A 23154-nucleotide genomic window follows, 5' to 3' on the forward strand; every position below is an offset into this window, starting at 1 on the left:
TTAGAACATGAAAATTATTTTATTGACTTATAACATGATAAAATCACAGAATATAAAGTGGGTGCTTGAAGGCCTATACTGAGATCGTTCCATTACTTCTTGGCATCAGCAAACCTCTTGGAAACATCTGCCCAGTTGATGATGTCAAATATTGCTTTGACATAGTCTGCTCGCACATTCTTGTATTGCAGGTAATAAGCATGTTCCCAAACGTCAATTCCAAACAGAGGAATCAAGCCTGTGCAAACAATCATGCAGATAAAAGAACCATGATAAAAGAACCATCTCTGATTTAGTCAACAATTTTTATAGTTATTGTAATAGCTCTTAAATAATATTTTGAAAAAAATCCATATGCCTAGACAAAGTTTTTTTTTTTTGTTCCAGAAAATAGAGTGCATAATCTATCTGTATTCTATATTCATAAGTAACTTTGAAGATGAACACATTTTTCCATACTCCGTTCTTAGCACTAGTGCTAAGAAGTTTTTGTTATACACTTATTTGTAAATAAAAACACTTTTTCCTACAGTTACCCGACAAAGTTGGCTTCCTTGTACTGTTTATAGTACAGAAAGCTGCTAATTGCTGCATATTTATACTTTGCCGTACGGTTTATACTTTGCCGTACGGTTTATACTTTGCCGCACATCAGGATTCCAACGAAATAACACAAAACAGCGTGGTTTTATTATGCACGTAATCCGTGTACGCTTGGAAATAGGTTGGCAACACTTAAAGATAAAAATACTATGAGCAGCTGATTGACTATTATAACTACGATTTAACCTTTCATTTCGTGTTTATAGTTTCGGTATTTCTGAACTTTCTGGACTTTTCTTTTAAACGTTTTTAAAACATTCCTACGATCTTAATAAACAAGAAAATACTTTTAAAGCATTTTTTTAGGCGCGGAAACCACTTCAAATTAGAAAAACATACGGAACTATATTCTCAAAACGCGGAGCACATTTCTTGCCGAGGAAAAATAGCGGAGTGATACGGACCGCGGGTACTACTTTCTCTAGGGCACCATTTGTGTCGCCAGCTGAACCTAAAAACGTGTTGTATAGTGTTTGAAAGACTAATTATTTATATGCTTTATAGGGACTGTAGGAAAAATATAATGTGTAACACGAGTGAAAAAGGCCTTTGCTGCACTCGAGATCATTTCAACAACAACACAACAAACATTGCTCTCGTGTGCAGCAAAGTGCCACTTTCACCACTAGTTACACAAATAACTATTTCATTCATTCATTCATTCCATACTCCCTTCATAAAAATGTAGGTGGTTTCAGGGGAAGAAATCTACCCCCTCCACTTGATCCTACCTTTACAACAATAGCTCGTTTAACAGCTAAGGTATGCCAAAAAGTCAATAAGCTGAAACATAATTGCTGTAAAAAGGGAGGACACTAACTAAGGAAGGAGGACTTTTAACAAGTAAATTGGGCTGTTGAGGGAAGCGGAATTAACCACCTATTTTCTACATCAGTGATTTCCCCCCCCCCCCTAGACTCAAAAGGGATAGGTAACGAAAGTGTTTGATTGCTGTGGGGGTGGTAAAACAGAAATCGCTGGAAAGATTAAGGAACATTCCGTTACGTGAATTTTTAAATAATAGAAGAACTGTTTGGCTGATTTCCTATATTTTTGGGAGATTTTCTTGTAAGCTTATACTAAAGTATGGATTCACAACAATTCTCTTTAACAAAACAGGTTAAGCTGTGACAGGTATGAGTTTTTAAAGTTTGTTAAAATAATTTACATACTATTAAGAAAAAGTTTTTAACACTGTCATTAACTATTTAAGTAGTACAGTAGACTCCCTTTAATCCAGACACCTTATAACTGGACATTGGTTTAGCCGGACTACACTCGGCGAAAATGACATCTCTTTAACCGGACAATTTTTATCAGCACATCGGTTTAACCCAACTAGATCAGCAGGAAGTGGGCGGTACTGAAATGACTGTTCTTGTGGGAAAGAATTGAGACCAGCAATCACGTGTCTAAATATATTTGCTCTTCTAAATTTAAGTCAAATACAGTATGCATTTAAAAGGTCCGTTTTATACTGAGTTTTCGGGACATCGGTTTAACCGGAAAACACATAATCTGGACTGCCCTCGGTCTCGAGGAGTCTGGATAGGTGGGAGTCTACTGTATCCATTTAATATCACCTTTGGTAACATTTTAAATATTAATATTGAATTTGTATATCTGTTAATTTACAAGTATGTTAAAGTGTTTTGTTTTTTGTAACCCTTCCAAAAAGTTTTTTACCCGGTTCACCCTTTTGCGAGAGGTCGTTCTGGCACTTTTGTAATAAGAATTCCAGTAGGGTCTAACCCAAAACCTTCTATAATCCGACAGAGTAGTTGTCACCTGTCAGATTCTAGAGAGCGTAATGGGAGCCGAAGCTAAGCTAGGTTTCAATATATGTTTACATCAGACAGACCTGTGGTTGCCTGTAGAGGATCTTGGTTGGCACACGCTGCAATCTCCAGCCGTCCACTCCCTGCGTTGTAGCCCAGCCAGCCCCAACCTGAACCTTGGATAGCTGTTGTCTGGGTGGACAGTTTTGTTTTAAAAGCATCAAAAGAGCCAAACGATGCTTCAATCGCCTTGTGTAGTTCATCTGCAAAGCAAACAAATTTGTTAGATATGAAATTACATTAAGATACAAGGTAGTCATTCATTTATGAACAGGCGCCAAATTCTAATTCAGATAGAACATAAATTAAAAAGCCACTTATGAAGTGTGCTACAGTCTAAAATTCTATCTTATTCCCAAGTTTATGTTACTATGATATTGGATGCGACATGAAATATGATTAAGCTATCCTTTATCAGGGGCTTGGTTAATACAATTATTTATATTCTGTACGGTTTAAATATTTAAATTCTGTACGGTATTTAAATATTTAAATTCTGTACAAACAACAGAAATCAGTAACTGACGTCAGACAGCACACTGCCGGTGACTTTATTCAGGTAACTATGATTTCCTTAAAAAACATGACTGCAGCTTTTAAATGAGAATGGTGTGACTACTACAAGTCTAGTCAATACGATTATATCCACAAAAATCTAAGGCTTTACTGGTATACAAGAGTCACACTAATCTGAACCAACTGTGATAAAACGCTTTTATATTAAAATTAAAACCTTTAGCCATGTGTTCTGTAATGCTCACCAAGGTGTCCCAGCGGACCAAGAAAACAAGAAAACCAGCATTAAATTTCAGGAGCGGGAAAAGTCTAGAAATAGGCTATATGTGAATTTTGTATGGGACCGATTAATTTGGAATAATTTTAGTGTTCTGTTGGTTCTCTGTAAAGTCGTCGTGTATTAGGAAGAACACAATAGCGGGAGATGATTGCGGATGATGCCGCAATACCAGTAGATTAACACCTAGATATTTACTCAATAATGGAATACTATCATGGTGTTTGTGATTGCGGAAGCAATACACAGCTATTTAGTCATAAAAATTCATTTGTTTAGTTTTCCATGATGTTGTAGAAATAGCAGAGTTGAGCTGCAGCGATTATATAAAATGATTTAGACAGTTAGTTAACATGAAACTAATTTAATTGAGAATAAGGTAGAATACAAAATGTAACAACTGAAAGTAAACAGGTCCAACAAATTAGGCAGGCAAGATGAATATGTAAGTTAGACATTACAACATTCCATGCATTTTTACTGCAATTATGGCCTATCCAAACAGGCTGCCTAATCAGATCCAAAATTAGCAGGATTCTGGTAAGGAGAAAATAAATTTTCCAGTCTAAATGCTGAAAATATAACTTCTAAGCCTTAAAATGACAATAGGGAACGTCCCTTACCACTAGGTTTCCCGCCATTTGGGGACAGATTCTGCCAGAAAATTGAATGATTGATGTGACCACCTCCATTAAACCTGAGGGCAGGCTGCAGTTGGATGATTTTAGTGGTGTCATCTGAAAATTTTAATCACAGAATTAAAAGATGCAAAAATAACAAATCAAAATTAAGATATGGTATAATTTTCTTGCACGAGTAATAGATCCTAATAAAACTAACAATGCAAATGTCTTTTACCAGATAGACCGTAGAGAACAGGCTGGGCGGAACTTTGATATCCGACTCCAATGTATTAAGAGACGAGGTTAATACGGCAACTGTTATAGAATCTAACTTATTTCATCAATAAATAATTTTACAGTTAAAAGTGTTTACTAAACTTAGCTAAGGACTAAACTTAGTTTAGATAAGGAAACTTAGCTTAACCCAACATCGAACTTTTAGATGATTGTAACAATTGATGATTACGATGAATTTGGATACGGTATCAAAGTTTGGCAAAAGGCCAAAAAAGATCTGGTTCTGTTTTTCACTCCTTTGTTGTTGAATTTGGTATATCATTAAGTTATAAGCATATCTAGACATGGTCAGTCAAAAATTAGCCGTGTAATTTGGAGGCAGGATCAGGCCTGAAGCCATTTTGTATTGCATCCTTAATTATTTAGAGCTTCTAAGACCTTGATTGCCCTTAAACTTACTGGATATGCTACAAACTTTCTTCTAAAGGCTGCTATTATAGAATCTAGGCTTAATCTGAAATAACCTGAACTCCTAGTAAGTTAATAAGAAAAACAGATACAAAACATAGGCTAATTCAATTATGTATTACTTTTGGATATAGCATCCTGCAATTGTTCCTCTGCTGCGTTTAGATTAGCTACATAGGTATTGTGGTGCTTGGTGTGATGAATCTCCATGATCTCTTTGGAGATTATCGGATGCAGTGCATCATAGGCATAAGGCAACTGGGGTAGTGTGTGCTTGCATCTTGCTGGCATTGCCCTGAAAACATAAACAATTTGTTCGGTACTTATATATAATAAAAAACAATTCAAAAACAAGATTGGCCGTTGCTGGATATGGTGAATTAATAAATTAAGCAAAATTCTAGATCAAGAACCAACTTAGTTAAAGTAGTAACTGAGTATTTTAGTTAAGTTAGATTTGTTTAATTACTCTTGACGCCATTCCTGTATCTATGTATTGTACTTTAATGAATAAAGTTATAAGAAATGAAATGAAACTTAATTTATTTCAGTGACTATAGTGGACTCCCTATTATCCGGACTCCTCGGGACCAAGGCCAGTCCTGATAACGGTTTTTCCAGTTAAGCCGACGTCCCCAAAATCTCATTAAAACAGACCGTTTAAATGCATACTCTATACAGTATTTGACTTAAAATTAGGAGAGCATTGTATTTAGACACGTAATCACTGGTCTCAAATCTTTCCCACGAGAACAGTCGATTCAGCACCGCCCACTTCCAGCCAATCTAGTCCGGTTAAACTGATGTGCTGATAAAAATTATCCGGATAAAGAGATGTCACTTCTACCGAGTGTAGTCCGGTCAAACCGATGTCCGGTTAAAAGGTGTCCGGATAAGAGGGAGTCTACTGTACATTAGGCCTAATGCTCCTGGATACATAATCATTACACTAGCTAGACCAATTTTGTGAACATCCAGGTAATATATTATGTTAACTGTAACTGTGATCAGCTGACAGTCTACTACACAATTGACATTAACTTAGTTATGTTTTATTGCCAATCTCATTGCGAATTTGCAACAAACTAACTTATAAAGCCATGTTTACACAATGCCACTGCCAGTTGGTGGACAGGCTATCGTACCTGCCTCAGATAACTTGAAAATACACTAGAGCCAGGTAACCTACCTGCCTAAGTTACTGGCCTCGTTAAACTCGGCTTTTGAAAAACATGTTCTTGGCCCAGTGAACAAAAATTTGTTTTGTCAGTAGAAGCATTGAAATTGGTGAATATTTAAATAACTTCTTGATCAGCATTGTACGTTTTATTAAATTTACGGAAAGTAAATAAAAGAAACGTCTTATAAGACTTAAAACATATATTTACGCTTATACTGTTACTCACAAGACGGTAAATATACAAAAAAGATGGTAAGTGGTGATCGATTTCGATTGGACACTCCAATCATCATCAGACCCAATAAGCGAATGACGACTATATTTAAGAATATTTAAGAAATAATGGGGTAGACTTCCGTATCTGTTAACACAAACAACCGAATGAAAATATTGATCGATAGGGCCTTTACTGATTATCGATATATCGTTTGGTTAGTTAAGTTAGGTAAGGTTAACCTAACATAACTAACCAAATGATATATTGAATGAAACAATTGAATAATCAATATTTTCATTCGGTTGTTTGTGCCAACAGATAGCCTACGGATGTCTACCCAAATAATGTATGATAGTCAGTCCACCAGCTAGCTGCCATCTTAATTGTAAAAGATGGTAAGCCTTTTTAAGGCCCATTTACATGTTGCCAGTGGCTGGCATTTAGTTGAGATATGAATAGAAGGTCATTGGCAAGATGTGACTGGAATGCCAGCTAACTGGTACTTTACCATTTACACGTTGAAAACTACTAGAATAGGATAGGGTAGTGCTTTATAATGTTTGTGTGGATGTTTGTGGTCTACATGCTATAGCCTAACTTGGTTATTAGTTAACAAATTATGGGAGAAACTCCACAGATAATAATTAGGCCTATAATTAAAAAGCAGTGCGTTCAAAATCTGTTGTTTTGTGTTATCAGTTAAGTTTGGCACATCCATGTCTTCGACTACCTACGGCTTTCATCGATGCACTCCTCACATCACAATATTGGTCAACTAAATCTTGGTTGAACATATTTGGTAATTTCTTCATTCCAACGTTTTGTCATTTTAATTTGCTCTTTAACTTACCGTACTCTTAATGAATCACAAACTAACCTGGTTCAGCGTTACAGCAACTGGAGGGTAACTTGCCTGTAAAACAAAACTATGTAGGCTACCGTATTTGTTTGGCTAACTGGCTCTACTCCAGTGACTCGTTGTAGGTGACTTGTTTACACAGTGCTAGTCGCTGTTGCTGTCATCCAGTGACTGGCAACCTCAACTAGAATGCCAACTGGTATCGTATAAATCAGTCTTTAGGGTAGTATAGGGGATGCAGATTAGGCCTATACATTTAGAAGACTACCGGTGTATGCGGATGGCACTGTCTTGCTTTCTTCAAACTCACCCATCAACAACGTAGAAGTCAATGCCTACATTGGTTTGAGCCTAGCTGCGGAGTACTGCGACAATCATGACCTTGTTTTCAACGCCTCAAAAACCAAGCTAGTTTCATTTAGCAACAGGAAAAGTTTCGTCTGCTGTATTCCCGACATTGACTCTGTTAGCTCTGTAAGACATCTAGGTGTCATCATTGACGAACATCTCGCTTGGGACGAACACATTGAAGCACTCTGCCATAAGCTAAGCACCGTAATTTTTGCACTGAGAAGAACAATGGCTGTGAGCAAAGAAGAGGCGGCACTAACAGCATACTATGCACTTCTTGAGAGTATTCTCTGTTATGGCATTGTGGTGTGGGGTGGATCGTCAGCACAGAACCTTAACAGAGTTCTAATCATGCAAAAGAGGGCTGTTCGAACCCTGACTGGCATTGAGACAACAGATAGTTGCAGACCAGAGTTTAGGAGGTTAAAAATCCTGACCGTAGTCAACCTCTTCATACTACGGACTCTTACCATTGTCGACTCTTCCCGGACCTGTCGTCATCAGGAGGTGCACTCATACAACACAAGACGAAGAAATGATTACAACCTTCCTGCTCACAACACAAGGCTCTATGAAGAGAAACCCTCATACATGCGTGCCAAGTTTTTTAACGTCCTTCCCGTCCACTTGAAGTCTCTTCAACCCAGAAAACTGAAGAAAGAACTAAAGTGCTGGCTGTTACATAGACCATTTTATAGTCTGAATGAGTATTTGTCTTGGCAAGAACTTGAATAAATCATCACTGCAAGAACTCTGATCAGCTATTTTTTATTCTTAAAAAATAACAATTTGTATTGACTTTTATATATAACAACTGCACAATTCTGTATTGACGCCCTTTAAATCTTAACCCTCCGAGTGTCACGCGTCATAAAAATGACGCACAACACACTTTGTGTAGGGTCACGCGTCACTTTTATGACGCACAAACATCGTTTACGGCGAAGGCTCTATGACTGACTGAATCGGATTGAACTGGATCGAGTTAGGTATCGTTCTTTCCGTAATATTCTAAGCTTTCTCCAGAGGTCTGTCTCTAAGCGCTATTCATTTTAGTTCCGAAAATATTGTAGCAGACAGCTGACGTGCGTGTATTTGTAAACAGCTAGGTTCCCCCGGACCGATGACTGATGTGTTTTATTACGTTTATCATTGTTTTAGTGTTAAAAATCAAAAGTAGTGATATACGTGGTGCATTATAAGAAGATTTAAGTGGTTTTGAAGTGCTGGTTGATGATCCTGAAGAAGTAGGTAGTGATATTGATGTAAATTATCAGCCAGATTCCTAGCTATGGTTAGGCTATGCATTCTTAGCTAAACGCTATGTACTGAAATCCGTTTTTCGCTCATAACTTATTTATTTGATAACTTACCTCGCTATATGATTATATATTTGTAATCCTCATTAAATTTAGAACAAAGTGGCTATTTCCAAATATTTATAGGCCTATAATTTATACAATTTCATTGAGCGCGAACTTTTTTTTTTTTTTGAAAATTTTCGAAATTATATTTTTTTTTTACCTAAAAATTTTTTTTTTGAAAAAATGTTCCTTATGTTTTATATATAATATTGAAGCCCATGATTTTCCAAACAAAATGGTATATAGAACATTAGAATTGACATTGTTTTAAGCTTCTCAGATCCGTTTTAATAAAACCTTGCAAAGGGGCCAAAAATAGGTGGACATTAAGGCCTAAACTATGGACACTCGGAGGGTTAAAGATTGTAAATAAAGTATTCTTGTATCTTGTATCTTAGTAGGCATCTTTGCAAAGCTGGTTAGTTTGCCTAACCTTATCATCATACATATAGCCTAGATGTAAATAATACAATATGTAGAATAACAAATAGAAAAATTATTAGTTACAACTTTGGCCGTGCTTTATTCTAGGAACTTACCTTGACATTGAAACAACTGATTTCTTCAATGCAAACATCGTTCCTCTTTCCTTACTTCGGCAATAAGTGGTGGAATTAGTTAACTTAAAACGACAAGTTTACATAAACCTAAAAGTTTCTAGCTAAAATCTTGTGTTTCAGGCAAGTGATTAAGCTAACAACCGGTCTATCCGTCAGCTTGAGTCGTCTTTATATTTATGCCATAAATTTTATGGTCTTTTCAGTGTTGCCACCACGTTGTTGCGATTTTACCCTAAAGGCGGGCTAAAATTACCCTAAATTACCCTAAATCTACTTTGGGTTACCCTAAAAATTACCCTAAATGTTAATATTTGCGTTTAATGCTATAAAACAATGTTAAAATCATATAAATCTTACATAAGATGGTTAATTATACTAAATGAAGTTCCAATATCAATCAATTTACGTAAAATTATACTCGCTTCTAAAAAACCACCCGAAAGAAGAACAAAATGTTGATATTGGTTAGCTATATCAACTATCGTATAACGAAAAATATCGAATCAAGAACTATCGAATTTTTTACTGTATCAACCCATTACTACTGTTTTTGGACAATCATATCTTTAAAATAGCACGGTACCACCAAGCCTTTAATCTATACATAGTAGTAATTTCTTGACACAATTTGTAAAATAATCCAGTTTAATTCAATTCAATCACATAATTAAATATCAAACCCAGTAATGAATAATATTTCGTATTTTATTAAGCCTATAACGTGTTATAGAATCGAATACATTCTAAAACAGATAATTCCCAACTATTGATAAGATCGATTATAGGATAACTTATTATGAAAAATTCATAGCAATCGATTTAAACCGGTTGAATCGAATATGATGGTTTGGCCATAGTATGTAATGAAAGTTTTTTGCCAAATTTTGAAGTTTTTTTAATTTTTTTAGTAAAATTTCCATTGTTACGCTAACTTTAAGTTTTACCCTAAAATTACCCTAAATCTACCATTACCCTAAACTTTACCCTAAGACCAGTAAATTACCCTAGAAAAGGGTAATTACCCTAAAAGTGGCAACACTGGTCTTTTCCTTCAGTATCGTTCGTATGGGCCAAGAAAAACCAGCAGCGCCCAGCGGAGCAGACAAGGAGACAAGCGCAAGCAGAAAATAAGTCATCAAAACAAAATGTAATTTTTTTACTGATCAGATCAAAGATCAGCTGACGCAAATGTCAAAGTCGAAAGTTACGACATGACAGTAAGTTGTATGACTTCAGCCAAAGAATATTTAATAAATAAGATTTAATCATATAAATTGATACTAAGGAAGCACCAAAAACCAAAACCCAATGCATTAGGATATTAAGCGTACTAGGCCTACCATTAACATTAATTAAATGAACAAGTAGAAGATCTATGATCTATCATTCTATTGTAAAATAGTTTGTTTTGTGTCTTTTACCATGAACCAAGTACGTTTCCATGAACTGCTATAAGTACATTTATTTAATCTATGCTTTACATTGGTAATATTTGAGCATTATTGTTATTAAAAAAGAACAAACAAGCAATCTTTATTTACATTTTTTGACATGGAAAAATAGGTAGTAAAACTTTTTCTATTTAGATTAATAAAAAGCTAGTACTCCAGCCCCATCTTCGAACTCTCTAAGGGTCCTCCACTTCTTTCTTGTCCTCCTTAGACACATACTGCTGGCCCTTAACGTTGCACATATGGTTTTCACCCTTATCCAGTTCATCACTAAACTGTAAGGTTTCTTCCATTTTTCTGTGAGGCGTTCTGCCATTGCTCTGAGCAAGGTCTGAAATTCTTTGCCTAGCATTCCGTCCACAGACTTGACTAGTGGGGTGAAAGAAGCATTTCTTGTTTCTGTTATTGTTAAATATTTTTTCTTCTTCTCTCTTTCTGCATTCTCCAGAACTTTTTCGTATGGGAGGTTCAAGTACGATGGAGCATCAGTGTCAACGACACGTACATCGAATAATGCTTCCGTCTGAACCTCCCATACACCCCTACAAGCCAAGTCTGCTTTTAGTGCTGCAGCATCCAATGACCCTTGCTCATTTTATTGTTATTAAAATGGTTTTTTCACGTATTTTAAATAGATTTTCTGATTTGGGCTTTTACAGTGCTGTATAATTTTTGATAACACCAGAGTATATAATATTATACAAAGAAGGATTTTCATTTCATTTCAAGATATGATCATGGAAATATTTTGAATTAAGAAAAGGCTGTTGAGGCTGTTTGCTATTTTTTCAGATGTTCACCATGTTCAGTTTGAGTGCGACCACAAATCGTTATGTCAATGACATCAAGGTGAGCAAATGTATCTGTTACATTTTTTCTTTTCTTATTATGTGATCCATAAGGCTCTTTGGAAAGCAACAACCGTTTGTTGTACCAAAAGGGATTCTGGTAAACTTGTACAGTTCCTCGGCAGCCTGAAAAGCAGTATATATAGTCGGTCTTTTTCAGGAATAGGAACTTGATTATAAGCACATCTCAAATACATCGTACTAAAAGACTTTAACGAGCAACTTTACAGATTATTTCATTAATGGAAGGCACTGGGTAGGTATCAAATTAATTGTGAGCGGTTTATTGTTCTAGAATAATCTATGACCATCCTTCTCTTGTGTTTTTGTGAAGAACTTTCTTGTTACAGTCAGTCTTACTTGTCATTGTTTCATAGCCATCTTATGGTTTGTCGAGCTGTGGGGCCATGGGCCATGGCCTCAGCCTGCACAAAAATCCTAGTCAGTCCTACAGAAGAGCTCTTCGAATAATGGACTCCACCAACAATGAAGAACACTGCAAGCCCATATTCAAGAAATTGGGCATATTCACAATCTTCAACCACTATAATTTCCTCAGTCTCCTTCACATTCATCAAAATTTACCAACGCTACCAATACGAGCAGACCAGCATAGTTATAATACCAGAAGGAAAAAACACCACATTGACATGCCATTCTATAGACTTACTAAAAATAAAGACTGCTACCCCGTCCTGGCTATGAAATTTTTCAACTTACTACCGGCTGCCGTCAAAGAACTAGAACCATAGACTAACTAAGGGAGTATGTTTTATCTATGCTAGAACCAAGGACATTTGAAAATAAAACTGGGACTTGGCTTAAGAACAACCCCTTCTACACACAATGAGTATCTAGAAGCCGACTTTTCTTCAATAAAGTGATCTGCCAACAAAATTAAATCAAGATCCAAGAATTTAATTTCATTTAATTTGTCAAGTTTTTTTCTATAAATATTTTTATTTAGTAGTCTAATAGTATTGACGCCATCTATCCAGTTATACTGGTCAACGATGAAGAGAAAAGTATGAGGTAACTAACAAGACAAGGGTAAGGGTTTGGACCGTTCCCTTTCAAAGCGTAAAAATACTGACGTAAAAGTACTGGTGTAAAAACACACAAAATAATATAAAAATATCAGAATTTCAAATAAAATAACAGTTGTGCAGCTGCATGGTTGCTTGCGAGTGGATAAACACTATAGGCATTCAAAAAAATCAATTTTAGATTTTGTATTCGATTCGATTCGGATTCGGAATATTCGGATCGGGATCGGACGGAATTGACGGAATTAATCGACAGGCAACGAGGCAACAGACGACACGACACGAAACGAACCATTGGTCTGTTGGTTGCCGTGTTGAAATTTGAATGTGTGTTTAATAATTTTGTTTGTTTCATTTAATATAGCAATAAACTCATAATGTAAACGATTTGCCACGTAATAATTCCCAACTTGGGAAAAACAGATTCCTATGTGCTTTGGCTTTGGTCCACTGAATCTGTGAACTATCACTTTTCATAAAATGTAAGTAGGCCCTAGCCTAAGCCTAGTCTGTAGGCCTAGATATGAAGTCAATGCTATTACACTTACACTAATTATTATGATTATATTATTTTCATGTGTTGGTGACTTTAGCAGGATAATATATAACCTAAATGGGGGTTTAACTCGTTTAAAATACTTGAATACTTACTTGAATACTTGATTCCTTCATCTTTGACCAACAAAAGTTGGATAGATTGCGTCAAAAAAAAAGAGTAAACTTATAAAACACTATAAACATAACTACATAACACTATAAAAGGTTGCAACACTTTACTTTAGGTCCTACACTCATTCGAATGAAAATATTGATTATTTGATTTTTTCATTTGATATATCATTTGGTTAGTTAGGTAAGGTTAACCTAACTACTTAACCAAACGATATATCGAATGAAACAATCGAATACCGGTAATCGATATTTTACTTCAAATGAATGTAGGACCTAAAGTAAAGTGCAGCCGAAAAAAACTATAGCTTAGGCCTAAATAAGTTATTAGGCCAACTCATTTTTGGAAGTTTGATAACTTACAGAAAATAAAGTTTTGGTTTTTCTTACCGGCTAGCCTTCTTACCTTCTCAGTGCCTCGGAAAACTAAATATTCTTTTTTTAAAATATAGGAGATAACTCCCTGATTCTGAAAATAATATTTTTTCCCCGCATAACTTCGGAAACCCCCGGAAAAAAAGGGGAAAAGAAAAAAAAGTACCCTATTTGGCTATTATTTACGACGCCCAACTCAACTTAAACGTTATACAAGATGTTTTAAACTGTTCCTAGACACACCTTCTAGATTACTAAGTTAGACACCACGCCTGAAAAACTTACTATAAACTTTACTAACTTAGACAACTCAGCGAGATTACTAGACACCATTAACTTATCTAGATTACTAGTCACAACACCAAGATTACTAGACACCTTGCCTACGTTACTAGACACCCACTTCACCTCACCTAGATTAACCCTCCAAGTGTCCATAGTTTAGGCCTTAATGTCCACCTATTTTTGGCGCATTTGCAAGGTTTTATTAAAACGGACCTGAGAAGCTTAAAACAATGTTAATTCTAATGTTCTATATACCATTTTGTTTGGAAAATCATGGGCTTCAATATCATACATAAAACATACCGTAAGGAATATTTGTTTCAAAAAATTTATTTTGGTAACAAAAAAAAATTATTTTGGAAAAATTGAAAAAAAAAAATAAGTTTGCGCTCAATGAAATTGTATAAATTATAGGCCTATAAATATTTGAAAATAGCCACTTTGTTCTAAATTTTATGAGGATTACAAATATATAATAATATAAGGAAGTAGATTTGCAAATAAATAAGTTATGGGCAAAAAACAGATTTCAGTACATAGCGTTTAGCTAAGAATGCATAGCCTAACCATAGCTAGGAATCTGGCTGATAATTTACATCAATATCACTACCTACTTCTTCAGGATCATCAACCAGCACTTCAAAACCACTTAAATCTTCTTATAATGCACCACGTATATCACTACTTTTGATTTTTAACACTAAAACAATGATAAACATAATAAAACACATCAGTCATCGGTCCGAGGGTAACCTAGCTGTTTACAAATACACGCACGTCAGCTGTCTGCTACAATTACGATCGGCTCAGAGAACATACAGCGCTGAGACAGACCTCTGGAGAAAGCTTAGAATATTACGGAAAGAACGATACCTAACTCGATCCAGTTCAATCCGATTCAGTCAGTCATAGAGCCTTCGCCGTAAACGATGTCTGCGTGTCGAAAAATCAACAAGTAACACTACACAAAGTGTGCTGCTTGTCGAATTTTCGTCAAGTAACACTGGGAGGGTTACTAGACACCACGCCCAGATTACGGTAGGTTAGGTTAGGCTACACGAGGTGTCTAGTAATCTAGGTGTGTGTCTATTAAAGGAACTGCCCTGTCACCATGTTTAAGCTAGGTTTTCAAGTGTCTAGTAATATGGGCGTGGTGCAGGGTTGCCAACCGTCCCGATTTAGCCGGGACAGTCCCGTAATTTTAAGAAGCGTCCCGCGTTTTATTGTCCCGTTTTTTAAACCAAACGTGAAATTGTCACTATTTTTGTAAACAGAGCTAGCAGTATAAAATGGGAATGGGAGAGACGCAGAGACGGCAGACGGCACTTACAGCAGACTGGTGCCGCGCTGACGTGGTTCACACTCAGTCGGCCATTCTACCCTTCCCCCTCCCCTCCCCCACTACTTTTCTGCCACTGTCGCTGAAGTCGTCTACTGCGCATCCTAGCTCGGCAGCTCGCCATTCGTTCAGTAGCTTAGATCACACCCGACGCGACAGATTATTTCGTTCGTTCGTAGTTCATAAAGTATTTCGCAGTGTGACTGTGTGACAGTGTGACCGGTAATTATGACTATGTTTATGAGTCGCAATTATCAGTTTTTGTTTTGATACTTGTTAGACTGGTTTGTTTATTCATGGAACTAAATGTTACGAATTGAATAGCAGTTTAAAATTGAACTTAATAACATGGACAAGTACAATTCAGATTCGGACGGCTTAAGTGAACCTGGCACTTCAACTTATAAGTCCCCCCCAAAAAAAACAAAACGATTGTGTAAGTTCCGCGATGACTGGAAAAAATCGTACCAGTAGTTAACAAAAGGAGATTCGGAGTTTTATGCAAGATGCAAACTGTGCAATAAGGATTTTTCGATTGGTCACGGAGGTTTGAGTGACGTAAAACAACACGATAAAGGGTCCGAGCACAAAAGGAGGTCAACGGCTGGAATCACATCACAGGTAATGAGTAATTTTTTTACCAAACAAAATACTGTTGAGGCGGATAACGTAACATTGGCTGAAGTAGCCTCAACATTTCATTGCGTTAAACACAACTCTTCATACAATGCCCAGGACTGTGCAAATAAACTGTTGCCGCAAATACTTCCTGACTCTAATATTGCCAAAAAGGTTTGCTGTGGCCGAACAAAATCAGAAGCTATCGTCAAAGAAGTACTCGGGCATCTTGCAGAAAAATTGGTTGTTGATGCTTTAAAATCAACAGATAATGGAACTGTTCATTTTAGTGTTATGACAGACACTTCAAACAAGGGAAATCGAAAAATGTATCCAATATGTGTTCAATACTTCTCATTTGATAGAGGATGCCAAACCAAACTGTTGGATTTTGTTGAGTGTTCCTTTGAGACATCAGATGCCATAAGTAACAATATCCTGCAAACTTTGGAGAAATTTGATCTCAACATTGAAAATGTTACTGCGTTCAGTGCAGATAACACCAATGCCAACTTCGGCATTCACAGATCAGCGTACACATTGCTTAAAGAGAAAAAGCCCAACCTTTTAAAAGCTGGCTGTTTAGCTCACGTACTCAACAATACGTTTAAGTTTGCATTGAACAAACTAGCATTTGACGTTGAAGGTGTTGTTTTAAAGATATTCAGCCATTTTCAATCATCTTCTTTAAGGAGAGAAGACTTGAAAGAATTTATCGAGTACACTGAGTTGGAATGGAGAGAGTTGGTGAAACATGTTCCCACTCGATGGTTAAGTCTAGGACCTGCCATCGAGAGGATTCTCAAGTTTTTCCCTGCTCTCATGTTGTACTTCATTTCCAAAGAAAATGACTATTCAAACGCCCTCAGAGACTTGCTCTCACTGACTGGGTTTGAGACCGAAGACAGCATTAATGACCTTGAATACTCAAAGACGTCATTGTATTTGTCATTTAGTGCAAACGTATGTTCTCTCTTTGAGAAAAGCAACATGATACTGCAAAGATCTGACACAACCTCAACTGAACTGTTCCAGATTATGAACACACTATTAACACAGCTGAACACCAGGATTGAAGAAAATTTCTTTGGATCATTTATCAGAAAGGCCAAGAACCATGCTAATGAAGAAGTTTTGCAACAAGCTATGTCTGACTTCAAAATGTTCTACGAAAATGCACGTTCGTATTTGGAAAGTCATTTTGATTTTTCTGATCAAAATCCTTTCAAAAGTATTGCTTGTTTGTCCTTGAACAGAGAAATGTCTTTTGATGAACTAATGGAAGCAGTCACAGCATTGGGAATAAATAACAATGTAGCTGAAGACAATTTATTTGATGAGTACAGTCTAATAAAGCCTTCTTTGCCTGTAGTTGTAAAATCAGAGGATTTCACAGTTGAGCAAAAATGGGCAAGTCTCTTTAGCTGTGTAAAAAATGAAAATCAGCTACCAGAACTTCGAAAGGTTGTTTCATGTGCCCTTAGCATTCCTCCATCCAACGCCTACGTTGAAAGGGTATTTTCCCAAATGTCTTTGAAGTGGACCAAAACTAGAAATCAGTGTTCTGTTAAATTAATAAGAGCTGAACTCATGATTTCATTAAATATGGACATGACTTGCTCCGAGTTCATTTCAAAATACAAGAATGACAAGAAGCTACTTTCTGCTGCTCGGAATGAGAAAAAATATGAGTGGAAAAATAAATAAGTGAACCAACAAAACATGTATTGAAATCACTGACTGTGTTTGTGAATAATGTTCAGTATGCATTAAATGAAATGTACTGTATAATAAATATTACATTCGATTTAGCTATGAAATTTGTTTTTTATTCTACCCTTTATCAATACTATTAATATACAGTATTATTAATTGCTAATAAGAAAAAAATTCAAATCTTAAGCTTTTAAATGATATTGTTAAATATTTGTATTAATGTTTTTTATCTGAAGTTGTCTCATTAAAGATGTGTCAGAAATGCTTAATTATTAATTTAAAATCATTACATTTTTTGACACCTCACGAGAATTAATAAATCGTATTTTATTGATCAAGCTTTATTAGGAAAACTAGGGTATTTTTTATGAAAAAACGAAACATATGGCATCACAAAATTAATGCCTAGATTGCCTTAAAAACCCACTAAAGTGCACGAAATGTTCAAAAATTTTCCGGGGGAGGACCCCCGGACCCGGGGGGTATGGAATACATGGAGGACCCCCCGGTAGTGCGTGCCGGTCCCGTTTTTTAATCTGGAAAAGTTGGCAACCCTGGCGTGGTGTCTAGTAATCTCAGTGAGGTGTCCAGTAAAGGAAACTGCCCTGTCACGATGTTTGAGCGAGTTTTTCAGGCGAGGTGTCTACAGGAAGTCTACTCTGTGTTGGACCTATAATAATTAAAGCAGTTTTACAAAAACTATTTCAGTGTCGTTGGATAGCCCAATGTCAAAAAATAGGTTGCATTGATGGTGAAAAACAATAATCAGCTAATCTCAGGGCATTACACCTAATTACTTTTGATAAGTTACATTTTTTTTTGTAGTAGGTAAACATGAATTCCAAGAAAAATAAACGGTATCAGCATTCTGACACATACTTTCTCCCATAAGTTTGTTAACAACCTTTATCATGTGTAAGCGGTGAGAGTAAATATACGGAAATGGGATTCGTACAATTTTGTTCAGAATTTAAAGACTATAACATACTAAATTTTTACCAAAATCGTTCGGGCCATTTTTGTGAAAATCCGATTTTTCTGTTATTTTATGGGGGTTTTATGTGAAAATTACATAATTTACATTAACTTTTGAACCGTTGCATAAATTCCTAGGTACTTCAGAAAACGCAAAGCTATTCAACCTAAAACCCCTATCATATTGATTAGGCCTACTAATAACATTTTATGAATACTGCTTTAAGGTCTGCCTACTGATCGCAATCTAAATTTTAAATCTGAAAAAATATGTTAAATATAATATTAGGTCAAGTGATATTAGGGGTAAGTGTACACTCAAAATCACATAGCCTAGTACAACTTTGACCACAGATTAAAAAACGCCCATAAATGCTATAAAAATCAAATTCGCTGAGCTTATTCTTTGGAATATTTTGTATATGTGTTTTTTTTGTTAAAAATATGAATTTTGTATTTTTGAGAATTTTTTTGTAAAATGATGTTTGGGATGTATATACTTCCCCCTTGATCTGGGGTAAGTGTACAACCCCCCCCCCCTTATTGTAGCTTTCCACTGCATAATACTTGATGTTCAGGCAAGTGGATTGTAGAGGGGAAAATACAGGATTGTAGCTCCCTTTTGATTTTTTATTTATCAAAATAATCTCAAACGGTTCAGGAGTTATAGGACTTTTTTGTGAACCTCTGTAAGGGAAAACGGAAACCCCAGCTTTATTAGAAATTCTAAAGAAAATAAAAAAACCTTATGATTCCACTATTTTATTGAATTAACAATTACTAAGCCTCAAAGAGAAAATGAGCTTTATTTTGGTTTTTTAATAATTAAAATATCTTAAACTATACAGTGTTTAAGAGTTTTTTGTAAACCTACGCTCCGTGGAAGTAACTTAAAACCTCAATATTTTAAATTGTATTTGACCTAGGCCCTGAATGTTCCTACTATGTTACTATACCCCCGCTGCAGCAAACCTGCAGACTAAGCGAATTTCCATTTGCCTGATTGGATTTAAACACTAAAGTGTCTCCTTAAAAATATAACATTTATTCCCTAGTTAAATAGCTTTAGTTTAGCGAGTACTTAGGTTTGCTGCAACAGGGAGGGTAAAAAGTGTTTTTTTGTAAAATGTTAATAGTTTCGTATGAAATGAATGCATTTTCCAAATTTCATCAAAATATGTTCAACATAAACAATATAATCAATATAAACAAGCAAACAACAGTTTATTTAACAGTTTATTATTTATTCTCCATAAGAATAACATGGCAATTTTAAATTTACAGTTTTTTTGAATTTTATCCGTAACCATTAGGCGCATAATAACGCTTCAACATTCTAAATTATTTGTTTTTTTTTTAGCTCTACAAAATGGTTTGGAAAGAAATTGCTAAATTAAAAATTTTAGGGTAAAAAATGGGAAAAACCAACTTTTACCCCCATAAAGCCCCCCATAGACCCCTGTTCCCAAAGTCCGATCATACTGGTTCACAAACTTGTTCGAATAAATGTAGGTTTACACGTTCGTACCAAATTTCATCAAAATCGGATGAATTTTGCTCGAGTTATCGCGCTAACGGACACATATATAAATATATATATATATGAATTTGAATGGATGGTGTTTTTGGTCTCTAGGGACCACAAAATGAAAAAGTAAATCGGTCCCGGGTCCAGGTCTTACCATGAGTATTACGGTAATGGTAATAGCTTATTCCCTATAGGGGAAATTCGCTAAAAACAAAATTTAAGTGAAAGTTATTTTTTTCATTCAAGCATGAGATAACAACGTTTTCTTTATTCTTAGATAATTTACCAGTTATTGAGGGTACACTTGCCCCATGGGAAAAATACTCTTGCCCCTAACGTGTTTTCACACCCCCCCCCCCCTAACTCCCCAAAATTGACTTTTAGGGCTGTAACATTGTTGCATAATTTTGAATTCCCCCTCAAAAAATAAGTAAGATCACCAAATTTCAGTTAGTTATCCATGTATTTCAACCTATTAGTAATTTTTTTACATTTTCGAGCGGCGCTTGTGTTTTGAGTAGAAATGTAAGAGGTTCTTAAATATGTCTATACTCATAGAAATCATAGCTAGAGAATTTTTTTGTGATTATAATTTAAAAGAGCATAGTTTGAAATACCTTTGCCCAAGTTTCCATATTTTTTTGTTAATAAACAAAATTTATAATTAGCTGGAAGTCCACTTGCCCCAGGCGTAGGCTACACTTAACCCACTTGACCTTTTCTAATGTTAACATTTGAGAAAGGTTAAACTGATTGTGATCCATCCAAAATCAAACTGTGATAAATAAGCTATGTTATCATATACCATATCTATAAAGATTTAAAATTATATTGCATACATTGTTCGTCCTACTGCTGTCGTCAGGTTCCCTCACTGCTGTATAAAGCTCACTATGACGTAAACCGAACTGTTTTAAAATGTTGAAACAAGTATTTTTACCACTGTTATCACTTAGATGTGATAAGCTAATGTAAATCAAGTTATGTCTTACATTGCTACAAATTCAAACGTGATGATATAACCTCCTCCCTTGATAAGAAATGATGTCATTCATTCATTTCAGTCCACTCTCGGACATATAAATTTTAGAACCAAGGGAATGTTCTTCACACCCTAGCAAGCTGCAAGATGAAACCCTTGTATTTTGCCATTATTTATGCAATTGATCTAGGAATCATAGCATTAATTATTGCTAGTAACTTTTTATCAAAGAAACCTGGAAAGCCAATCATACCAGTATGGTGAAAGTGACATAGAAACCTTTTTTTAAAATTTCAATCTTCCGCTTGTTTGTGTAGGTCTACTATGGACTCTCTTTCAAGTACGTTGTTTCTTAATTTTGCAGAGTCCGATATTGTGTTTAAAAGTTGGAGATGTCCTCTTCAGTCAATACTAAAAAAGGATGTAAAACAAAAAAGGATGTAAATGTTAAAATAAAAAATAAACTCCAAAATAAACCATCCCTGTTGAAAGAAGATAAGAAGTGCAAGGAAAATGAGGTTAAAGAAAACCACGTGATAAGGGTCAACATTGAAGATAGCGGAAGTGGAACTGATCTTTCTTCTCCTGGCTTATGTTCTGCTCTTCAACTGGCCAATGAAATACAGGCTGCGTCTGCAGGAACTAGCGGAGTTCAGGAACTGAAAATATTTCAACAAAAACAGCTGGACAAAGCAATCAAGCAGAAAGTAAGTTGAAAATTCAATGTATTATCTATGTTTTTATTTTACTAGGCCTATTATTAAACTGATATCTTGAAGGTTTAGTAGTGTATTTTATTCTTCATTCTAACACAGTACTTGTACCATTGATCGGATTTGTGTTCTAATACGGATTCATCTGTGTTAAATTCAAGTTTACAGTACTTTCTTCTTTTTATTGGCAGATCTAAAAAATAAACAGCTAAATTGTGATCTGCTACCAAATTGTCATCTTATATTTTGAATTTATATATTGAATAGAAGTTTGAATGAATTTTAAATCGACATTGTGTACAAATTATCTAATATAGTTTACTTAAGTAGAAGAAGTATGGTTGTTAGCTAAATAAAACATGTGGTACAATCTAATGTACTTCGACTGGATCCATTACATTCTTTGGATTAGACCATCATTGTAGATTTTTTTTTAATTTGTCCTATATGCTATGTTTGTGTGTTAATTTAAACAGACTTAGTAACAAACTGTGGTCCTACTGCTTATTTTTTATCCTAAATTTTTCAAAAATCTTCTAGATCAACTCAATATATTTTTTTTTAAGTGGTTCTTTAACACGTGATTAAATATATCTTTCTTTTTATTTATTTCCACAAAATGAATTACGGTATATATTTTATTTTTGAGGTTCCACGGTTAATATGATTATATAGATTTATAGATTTAATAATCAATCTTTGTGTCATATACTAAAATACTTTATTATTTCTGTTTCAGGCAGTGAAGAAAACAAATGTCCCTTTTACACAGCATATTTTCAAAAATCTAGTTGATCTTCACATAAGTGACAATGATGTAGCAGCTAACAAGACCCCCCACAAGAATGTCAACTTCTCAACCAACAAAGATCCAGTGTTTCATCTGGAAGACTTTTACAAACCAGACTTTTCTACTAAAGTTAGTGTTAAAGTTCCTAATCAAAAGTTTCAAATAGATAAAATAGATTACTATAACGGGTTTGAGCTGTACGAACGGCTCGAGTCTGTAAAAAAGTTGCAAGGTAATAGTTGAGTTTCTTTTAGTTTTAAAGTAAAGTGATGCAGTATTGATAGAAAGTAGGTTTTTTATGTAAAAGACTATTTATAAGGAATTTTAATAAAGATATTTTGAATTTAACGGTTGGTTTGTTCACATAGTTTTGAAATCCTGGGTTCCCTTCTTATAAGAAATAGTTAGGTACTTTTTAAAATAATTTTGCATTTGTTAAATGACTGTTTTCAAGAAGGCCAGGTACACGAAAGTGAACCCGCAACGAGATTTCCGCGTCGGGGCTACACAACAGGGACCATATTGTATTAAATTGAGGTATTGACACGAGCAGGATTTGCGACTCTGATGGACTCGGTTTTGGTAGTAGGCGGGGGCGCATCAAGTTGTACGTTGATGTCAAACCCGCGTTGAGATTCCCGCCCAGCCATTCCATTCGTAGTGGAATTACCTAAGGCACACTGAGAGTGTTTTTCCAGTTGAAACTTCATTCATTGGTCTCTAAAA

At 35.3% G+C, this 23154-nt stretch overlaps 2 protein-coding genes across 3 annotated transcripts; one reads left to right on the forward strand and one right to left on the reverse strand.

Moving 5' to 3' along the window:
• On the reverse strand, nucleotides 1–20840 carry LOC128989750 (superoxide dismutase [Mn], mitochondrial). 2 transcript variants are annotated; one of them, XM_054411786.1, is made up of 5 exons: nucleotides 20783–20840; nucleotides 4685–4857; nucleotides 3858–3971; nucleotides 2465–2644; nucleotides 1–238 (listed from the first exon to the last, which is right to left on the reverse strand). In XM_054411786.1, coding segments are annotated over exons 1-5 (615 nt in total). In that variant the 5' UTR covers nucleotides 20785–20840; the 3' UTR covers nucleotides 1–92. The 2 variants fall into 2 exon arrangements, with proteins under 2 accessions (XP_054267761.1, XP_054267760.1); XM_054411785.1 differs by lacking the exon at nucleotides 20783–20840 and adding an exon at nucleotides 9073–9266.
• On the forward strand, nucleotides 12720–22776 carry LOC128989752 (uncharacterized). Its single transcript, XM_054411787.1, has 3 exons — nucleotides 12720–12920; nucleotides 21290–21632; nucleotides 22378–22776. The coding sequence occupies exons 2-3, from the start codon at nucleotides 21318–21320 to the stop codon at nucleotides 22669–22671; spliced, it is 609 nt and encodes a 202-aa protein (XP_054267762.1). The 5' UTR covers nucleotides 12720–12920; nucleotides 21290–21317; the 3' UTR covers nucleotides 22672–22776.
• Nucleotides 22777–23154: the final 378 nt, after the last annotated feature.

Source organism: Macrosteles quadrilineatus, unplaced genomic scaffold (genome assembly GCF_028750875.1).
Source record: "Macrosteles quadrilineatus isolate MER2022 unplaced genomic scaffold, UCM_ALF_1.0 Scaffold_3__2_contigs__length_128488019, whole genome shotgun sequence".
Lineage (NCBI taxonomy): Eukaryota > Metazoa > Arthropoda > Insecta > Hemiptera > Cicadellidae > Macrosteles > Macrosteles quadrilineatus.